The sequence below is a fragment of the Hippocampus zosterae genome, chromosome 16 (genome assembly GCF_025434085.1).
Source record: "Hippocampus zosterae strain Florida chromosome 16, ASM2543408v3, whole genome shotgun sequence".
NCBI lineage: Eukaryota > Metazoa > Chordata > Actinopteri > Syngnathiformes > Syngnathidae > Hippocampus > Hippocampus zosterae.
In genome coordinates, this window is record NC_067466.1 from 12,777,193 (window position 1) to 12,786,705 (window position 9,513).

Genomic DNA, 9,513 nt, shown 5'->3' on the forward strand with positions numbered 1-9,513 from the left:
TTACAAAAGAAGAATTTGGGTGAGGTTAATTGGTTGTAAGCACATGCGGGCCGAAGGAAGTCAAATGACAAAGTGCGACGAAAGAATTGTTAACAATGCTCAACACAAGAATTAGGCTTCTTGTTGTCACAACACAAAGAGGCCATCCAGCAAGTGCTCGAATGGTCTTTCAGTTTTGGTCAGCTTCCAACTGTTTAACATTTTTAAACCAAAAATAAAATGCGGAATTTCAATCTAATTCAACCATTTCAAAGCCAAAATAATGATGATAATCACAATAATAGTCGGTTTTACTGTTTTTTTATTTCTCCATTTTGTAAAATGCTAAATTTGAGATTATTTGAGTTATTGTTTAGGAATGCATTCAACACCAAAACACTTTTTTGTGTGTGTGTTTTCACAATAAAATATTATACTTGGTGCATGGGGGGGGTCTGCAGGATGTTTTGGTGTGGACTTTTCTCTTTTTGTGTGTAGTAGTGCGTTACTGTGGGATTTGCACAGGGCTTGTTTGGCATTGCTTGTAAACATTGCTTGTAAATCCTCCAGTTCAATTGGAATGTCGTGCTTATCATTTTGTACGATTTCCTACCGAATTCTCCAGAGGCCATGTTAAGCTGATAGCAAGAGTTTGCTTGTAAAGTCACTTCGACGATGGCATTGTTTGGATTCCTGCAAGCTAACAAATGACGCACTGAAAATGAGTGGCCGTGATCATCGCATTTGCGGAGAGGGTTGGGGGATGGTATTCATGCCAGGTAGGATTACTTACTGTCGGCAAGGGAATACCTATCACAAGAGACAGTTTTATAAATGCAGCACGAGTTAGTGAAATGAATCATGGAATGAAGACATCGCTCTGAAGGCGAGGAGACCACTCCCGGGTCCGCAATTGGCAATGATGAGGAATATTGATGGAGAGGAGAAAGGGAAACTGGTGACATTTACGCAGCCATGAAACAAAACAAACAAACAAAAGAGACTTACCATGTCATGGTCTGAAACTGGCCCGATACTAGTCACGAAAATGTCAGTCTTGACTTCAGTTACACGCTCTGTTGAAGCAGGAAATTGGGAAGGTTAGTGCCTATCAGTGGCATTCCTTCCACCCCCCCCCCCCTCCACTGACTACCTGTTAATACAAGACCACCTGGCTGGGGCCCCGGATCCCAAACAGCACCATAAAAACAGCCCGTTTTGGATGTCACGACGCATTTCTGCTAGTATTGGCTTCAATGTCAGCCCCATTAGGTGCACAGTTCAATCGTCTCATAAATTTGCAACATTGCTGCACATAAGCCGCTGTGCTCGCATAACATTTGATGAGCTCCCCCACCCCACCCACCCACCTCCCCCCTGCTTTTGACTCCAAAGTCATTTTGGAACAGGATGAAGTTCATACCCATCATTTCTCCTCCTCTGTTGTTTGGATGTCTGCTGTAGAGCAGCAGCACAAACTTCTGTGTCCTTCGCGCAACACTTCACACAATATAGATCCCTTGATTCTGGCCAATGAAGTGTACCATAAAATGGCTTCTTCTTTTTTTTTATGGCAAGTACTTGAAACAGTCCACATCTTCATCGATTCACAATCGTGGGGTCATTAAGTGTAGCATGAAATAGCAATATTGTATAGCTTAAACCAGCATCAAATATCAATGTATCATGAAGAGAAAGTATGTGTACTTATGTGCATTTAATGATGGCAAATTCTCTCCAATTTCGTTAGTTTTTTAAATATATTATTCTTTTTTTTAATTAAAAAATATTTTTTTTAAATGTAAAACTCCATGTGGGCACAAACGTTTGCGATCATCTTATGGAGCACATCACTAGCATGACAGAAGACATAAAATTAATTTGCCTTTCAAGTTCTTCCAAAGACCGGTTTGGTGCCCTTTACTTGCTCCTTTAACCAATCCCAAAGAAAAGGTCACATGGTGGGCCATTTATAAGGGGCGAGGGCAACCCATTCAATCCCAGGGAAGCGAGCATTCGGCCATTCAGGAGCAACAATCCGCAAAATGTGGTCGTTTCATCACGCATGAAAATCGTCAACCCCCCCCGAGCACTGGTAAACTGGCCAGATTTGATCTTGCATCATGGCAAGGTACCTTTCAGCATTCGAAGAGTGAACGAACCCACAATCCTGTCCAACGTCTACTCACACTTGTAAGCAATTAAAACAATGGGGGAGTTACTACATGCAATCTCTCTATCATCTTGCAAACCTGTTAGTAGCGGCCATGGTAATCGAACTATGATATCGATTCCAAGGTGCATCTGCCACTCGTTCCCTTCGGATCATATTCATATTAAGTCAGCGTTGTGTGCGTTGTTTCGGTTACTGACCTCCTAGTCCTGGCCTCAGGCGGTTGTCATAACCATCCAGAAGACTGTCTAGGATCTTGGTGAACACTGTCGTGTTGTGCTCACTGTCCTGCCCAGAGCTGCCCAAAGCGGGAAAGAGGATGTCAGATCACGGCCGCAAAGAGCGCAACCGCCGAAACAAACAAATAAACAAAAAAAGCCAAAAGAACAGTAGGGAAAAAAAAAAACAGCTCGGAGCATGACTCATGGTTGACAACAATGAGGAGAAGGCCTGTCGTTGCAGAGGCAGCTGCGATGGAAGAAGTGCACAATAGATAGTGACGCACGATCAGAAGACTCAACCAAAGAGGAAAAATACGCACCAGAGTGAGATTGTCCCGATTGCTATTTGTTAGCGTGTTGATATACCAAAGAAGCAGCTCATTTGACATTCACCCAATAGGTTATTTGGCTTCAGGGCTAGTTAAGGGGGTTTAAACTGAAGGTCAAAATACAATGTCACAGCGAGGCGAGCCTTCAAGTGAAAGTCTGCTCATAACAAGGAAGGTCAAAAATCCATCATGTCAAATCTTGGAGTAAAGTTCACGGTGAGGGCTTGCTCGATCTTTGTTTGTAGTTTAACACTGTGTTCGTCTTCATAAAACGATCTCATGAGATCAAAACACGCCTTGCGTCAAAGTTCATAGTTAACAAGGTTTAAAGTCAAGGCGCGACGAACACAAATGAAGTCGTACATCTCTTGTGATAAAACAATGACGGATCGTTGTTTGCTGTCGCCAATATATGATCGAATAGAACGATTCGATTCGATTGCATGACCTCGCATCTTTTTAAATCCCATGTTTAGCTAAATGCCAAATGGCTTCGTTTTATCATCCAAGCTGACACTACTATATCTTGTCTTTCCTCTTGTTGTGTTTCGAGGGGTTGTGCGACAAAAGTCAAGTTGCATGAAAACGGAAGGGGCATTCCCGATGCCTCATTTTGTGCGTATGCTCTCGTAGGCTGACTTCAATACGAAAACGTGAGTTTCACCTTCACAACCCAAACTGCTCAAATTTAAGGCTGGGTGGGTTTGCAAATCATGAAATCATGCCATTTTCAGATCACGCTGCCGCGTCATTTTTCGAAGCATCAATTGGTAGACCGCCAAAGTCATTCTATGTTACCCCGATCTGCTTCCTGGTCGGTTCGTGGGCAATACAACAATCAAAGATTGTGCAAAAGACAATACGGAGTCACGTGTCATTTAACGGTTCTTTATCGCGCACATATTCTTTTGTCATTTTCGCAAACGGATAGTACGCCCCTTCCTTTAGAGTACTGTAAACCTCATTAAGTTACTCCATATTATGCCCGTGTGGATTAATAGGGGACGTGTTTACGTGCATTACAGCCACTTTTATGCCTTTTGGATATAAAGCGGAATGCACAGACCGTGCACGCGTAGGCACAATCGTGAAAGAAATTGCAATCCATTATTAATATCTTAATATGGTCTTTCAGACCACTGAAGCTCTGCTGGATGCGCAAGGGCTTGAACATGAAACAAAATGCTTCAAGCCTAAACACTCCTTCGGTGACAATCGTGCATGAATATTTCAGATGTTGTGCCATCGCCGCCCGGAAGCACCTGAAATGTTCATATATATATATATATAAAACACCTGAATCAATGTATATGGGCATGGTGTACATCTGTTTGTTCGTGTGTTGATAACCAGGAGCATGTTTCGAGCAATGCAGTGAAGCAATCAGAAGATCCCAATTTCTTGATTTTATTTTAATACGCCAACTGCAAAATCTCGCTCCCCGCAAAATAAACAGCCAATGTTTGGAAACAAGCTCGCCTCGCTCAACACTTCCAAGGAGAGGGAGAGGTCATAGAGATGAATTAGCGGCGGACCCGACGCAACAGAAGGGAAGTGGGAAAGCATGGCGGCCGTGGGCGGGAATGTGGCTCGCGGAGGAACGTGTAAAGGGATAGAAAAAAAAAATCGTAGAAATTGTCCGGAAAAAGACAAAACATAAATGAAGGCAAGAGTGCAGATGGCGATGAGGTGGGAAGAGGAGTGGGAGAGAGGTCAGGAAAAGGTGAGCGAGACCGAGGGGAGAAGCGACACGCGGCTCACCGTTAAGGCTGAGGGATTGAGGCTGATTGAGTGTGTGCGAGCTGCAGGACATTTTGCTTTCTAAATACAGATGCTGCCACACTGTCACACATGGATTTGTCTAAAAGGGTTAAAACACTGCTCGCCAGCCCCCAAATTCCCCGGAATTTGTCGTTATTTTCTTCTCGGATGCCGAAAACCGTGACAAAAAAAAATGCTTATGAAAATTACTGTGGTAATATCTAAAAACTTAAACAAGGCGATGGCTGTGATTGTTGTTTATTATTACCGAACACACATCCCAATCTAATGTGCATCGCGTCATAACTTTATTCGTAAAGCCAATAATCAGGGCGATTTGGTTTCCACTTTTCAAGTCAGTCACCAAAAGCCAACTGTCCCTAAAAAAAAATGATCCTGAGGGATTTTTTTCGGCTCTGTGTCTTCGGAGTGATTCTGCCAGAAATCGCTTCAAACCGTTCCGTGAAAAGCACGCAACCACAATGCAGCTCACGGATGAGATATCAGCCTTGTTCTTGCACTTGTTCTTCCACGACTACTCTTCCTCTTTTACTTTCTGACAGTTTATTTGCCCCCGTGGCAACATGCTGCCTCTCACAGGTCATTCCGGGTATTTCTCCGAACTGATGTTTTTTAGACTACACTACAATACAATACAATACAAGACAATACAATACAATACAATACAATACATGCTGATTTATATAGCGCTTTCAACAACCGTACGTGATGTGCTATTTGGGTACAGTCCACCATTATTTGTTGTAGTGTCGAATACATGATGACATTCACACCTCCTTGCTAGGTCACAATCATTCCAGACACTTTTTGTTACACTTACGGTGATGGTTATAGGAAAGGATTGCCCGTACGTTTCCGATGATATATTTGTCCACTTTTAGAACAAACTTTACCATCAAAGTAGAAATGTAACCTACATGCTGGTCTATAAAGACGTAGGACAATAATCAAGTGAATGAGGCACGGTAGGATACATATGTTGCTGTCTTCCATTTGCACTTGGTTTCTGTTTGGGATGCGATTATTTTGAACACCCATCACGGTTCTTTTGACAGATGAATATGTTCTTCGTAATTCAAGTCATTCGTTGTCGGTATGTACAACAGAAGACTCCTCGATGAATTACTTAGACCCGCCATCCCACTATCGGATGCACGTTGACACGCGTTTACATCCAGGCCATGCGTTTACGCGGCAAACTCACTTCGGCTTGCGTGTGATGAAAATAAATAAACCATCGCGTAAGAAAGCAGACGTAAAAGATGCTCAGGGAAGACTGCACATTTAAGCAGCTAAAAGGGTGTGGGGGGGCTCTTCTTCATAAAACATTGTGCACCATCCCCATCTACAGGTCATCTAAACCGCAACAGTGCCGCTCGACACGCTGATGTCTCCCTCACTCACCTCCCCCCTTTCTCCAAACTACTGTACATCTCATCCAGATTGTTCTCATTAAATTAATGACGTTTTTTTTTGTTACTTAAGGAATTTGAAATTCTGTACGAGACATCCAAAAGCGGATTCGATGATGATGCGAGTCGATAAAATTGTGCTCCTGTGGAAGGCCCTCGGTGGCTTTGATGCACTCTAATGTATAAACAATGGAAATTGGGCTTGTGACGTCAATGCGTGGCAATCATCGACAACATCGGCGTAAATCGTCATGCGAGGGCATCATTTCTGCACTTAATAGGACACGCTGCTGTAAATTGTTCGCCGAGGCCGCAGCACCTTCGGCATGAATCAACGTTCAAGTCGGCTGCGCCTCTCTGACACTTTTGGTGAATAATTCAAGGAGAGCCCTGATTGATCCTCAAACAAGGCGCACATCCCCTGCAGTTAAACCGGCTGAAGAATTAGAACTGCAGCTCTGCCTTATTTGCTCACCATCGATCCACTGTTGGTGTATCATGACAGCGTTACGCACAATAATCCGAAGCATTTGAGTCAGATTATGATATAATCTCAAACAAACGTTTTGTTTTTGTTTGTTTTTTTGGTGGTTATTTCATCCAAACATGACCACAGCGACGTCACACCCTACAGACCAAGTCAAGTATGACCTCAAGCCTGCAGTTATCCACTCACAGTTAATATGCAACACCACCATGACATGCGTCGTGGCTATTTTCGCTCCTTATCTCATTATCTCGACAAAATAACAAGCATGGAGGTGTCTTGTGGGAATGCCCCACTTTACAACCGCAGCGAATCTGCTCCAACACATCAAGGAAATAGAACATCACACTCAAGTAAGACAATAAAATAGCTCACTGTTTTGTTTTGCGGGCCACAAAACAAAACAAAAAAAAATGCAATGCAGCCGTTCATACGCATTTTTTTTTTGTGTGTGTGTGAAAGTTTTATTGATGTTTACCTTTTGGCACCCAGGACGATGTGGGCAATGAGCAAGCAAGCCACCAGGCACAGCGAGGCCACGCTGCCCCGTTCACACATTGTTGAATATGAGGACCTTTCACTGCTGGAGGTCAGAGCAGAGAGACACACGTGCGGAGGATAGGTTAATAACACAAGCATACACATACATTTGGTAACAACGATAACACGGAAGCCACAATCCGAGAATGTTCAGCAACCAGATCGAGGTGGTAGCACACCTGTGCACCGACCGCTTCCTTCTTTTTCCTTCAACCTGCAATGTGAACGACCGCTGTACCGCAATATCAAGCCCTCGATACCCCCCACCCCCCGCCCCCCACCCCACTCACCCCCGTCCTATTTTCCCCTCGCTGAATAAAATAAGAGCATTTGCTTCCTCCTCGGTCATGAAGATGGGATGGTGAGTGTCATGATGTGAGAAGGCGTACACCAAAAGACAAGATTTTGTGGATGTGTCTGTGAATTACTTACAAATCAGATCCAAGGGGCGCCGCAACTATATTGGTTCTTAAAAAAAAAAGAGCTAAATCCTTTGGCTGACAAGGATTTGCAGCCTGATGCAGATTATGTAAAAAGGAATAACCCCCCCCCCCACCCCCCAAAAAAGAGCACACTTTCTAAGTTATCCCATGCACAAAAATGACACTCTCTCCTCTCACAGCGCCACGATGTGATGTGACACGTATCTATTTGGGAAGAAGGTTAAAGATTTAGCATGCAACTGGCATCACTGCAAGGCTGCTCCGTGCATGCTGATCCGGTTGTGCGTAATGAAGCGGCGCGCGCGCTGTTCCGGGCGCTGGCTATGCCACTGAATTCTCTCCTCTGTCCATCCAACCTCCCACCTCGCCTCAAATCTATTTCGAAGCCTGACTCCCGAAGTCTTCATTTTCATCCAGAATGAGAACATCTCACCCCCCACCCCTCTCCTCCCCCAACCCAAACCCTCAAATCCCATCTTCTAGCATCCAAAGGGGAGGTAATAAATGAGTCACTTACAGCAGATGGGTTCGGAATAGACGCTTGTATCCCCTCCTCAAAGTTTGAATATGTTCTCTAAACCAGACCGGTAATAAAAAATAAAAATGATTAGGGGGGTGGGGGGTAGAAAGTAAATCCTGTGTGATCTCACATCTGACGAATTCTAGCTGGAGGCTGCTGGAGACGATATGTATGCAGGTCTCTCTCTCTTTTCTCTCTCGCTGCCTCTCTCCCTCCCTCTCTCTCTCTCTCTCTCTCCCTCGCTTTCAGTCAACTCTAATCGCAAAAATAAAGGAATAATAATAATAATTAAAAAGAAATTTTAAAAAACACTCCAAACTATAAATGCACTTCACCTTGCAAGGGATCCGCGCTTCAACGCATCCACAGGAGGATGCATGTGAGCATTCCATGTCAGATTACGCGAGACCGCCCATTTTATACTGTATGCAGCACTATTTAACTTCCGCTGCTGTCATCTCTTTGCAATTGGAGCTAAATATAACACAACCGAATGCCATGTATTCATTTTATTTATTTTTTTTGGGGGGGGGGGGGACTGCATCGCCCCATAAGCCACTCCGCACGGAGCCTGACTTGCATGCGTGCTCCTCAAAAAGGCTCGGTGACACCCCTGGGAAACAACATCCTCAGTGCAATTCAAATAAGAGTAAAGAGACAGCGGCTCACCAGTTTGCGCCGACGTGACGAGCCTTCCCCGTTGGCTTTCTTCTCTCAATCCAAATGAAATCCTCCTGCGAATCTCTCTGCGTGGCGTAAAAAAAAAAATAGATATACGAGGGGAAGATATTACGAGTGGAAATACAAGCGTGAGAGTGTATGGAGCGAATGTGCCTCTGCAGGCGCGCCACTCCACACTGAGCGCGCCGGAGATGCGTGCATCTGCAAGGGAGGGGAGGGGGCTAGGGGGGGACGGGCTCGTCGACCAACCAGCCAGCCTATAATTTTTGTAGTCGTCAAGTTAAACTACAAATCAGAGGACATTTTCACCCCCCCCCCCCCCCCACCACCACAACCATCAGCCACCTCCGTTAATGCGCGCCACATGAGCATAAAAACAATGGTATTATGGTTAATGTTATGATTGTGTGTGTGTTTGTTTTTTTTGTATATTTGGTGGTGGGGGGCTATTCATAATTTAGCGTCCCGGCTTCAGTGACTCACGCATCGCCTTCCGTTTATTTGCATCTCGGCAGGGGACGAATGGTGTACGTCAGTCGTGCATGCATCGGCTGCATTGCATCGCGTGCCCCCCCTCCCCCGCCACCGTTTTTTTTTTTTTTTTTTTTTTACGCGTGGTTAAAGTGGAGTGTGAATGATGAGTTTTGAAGCGACGTGGCGGCGGCCGCGTTCCATCCAATCCGACTCCTCCTTGAATGCGCCGACCGTTCTTCATAACAACAAAAATAATAATGAGGACCAAATCTTCACTCCATAAAGCTCAAGTGTATTGTCTGAAGAAGCCCCCCACCCCCAACCCCAACTAGTCTTCTCGATCGGATCTGCGCCCCCTGAGCGCGTGCACGTGGCGCGGAGCGTGTACAACACGTGCCAGCGCGTTGCCGGAGCGCGTGCATGTGGTCGTGATGAGCGTGCAACAGTGAGGAGAGAAAATGATTGGGTGTTC

General features: G+C 44.8%; 1 protein-coding gene across 5 annotated transcripts in view; it reads right to left on the bottom strand.

The window, feature by feature from the left end:
* Positions 1 to 8,757, bottom strand: part of gabra1 (gamma-aminobutyric acid type A receptor subunit alpha1) — a 29,727-nt gene extending 20,970 nt beyond the window's left edge. Inside the window, exons 1-4 of one of the 5 annotated variants that reach the window (XM_052046871.1) lie at positions 8,556 to 8,757; positions 6,862 to 6,963; positions 2,353 to 2,450; positions 988 to 1,055 (exon numbers count right to left, since the gene is read on the bottom strand). In XM_052046871.1, coding sequence (XP_051902831.1) covers positions 988 to 1,055; positions 2,353 to 2,450; positions 6,862 to 6,941 — 246 coding nt within the window. In that variant the 5' untranslated portion in view covers positions 6,942 to 6,963; positions 8,556 to 8,757. Of the gene's footprint in view, positions 1 to 987; positions 1,056 to 2,352; positions 2,451 to 6,861; positions 6,967 to 7,355; positions 7,374 to 7,883; positions 8,152 to 8,555 lie in introns of those variants that run through there. The other 4 variants (XM_052046868.1, XM_052046870.1, XM_052046869.1 and 1 more) reach the window with 4 other exon arrangements.
* Between the last annotated feature and the right edge of the window lie 756 nt (positions 8,758 to 9,513).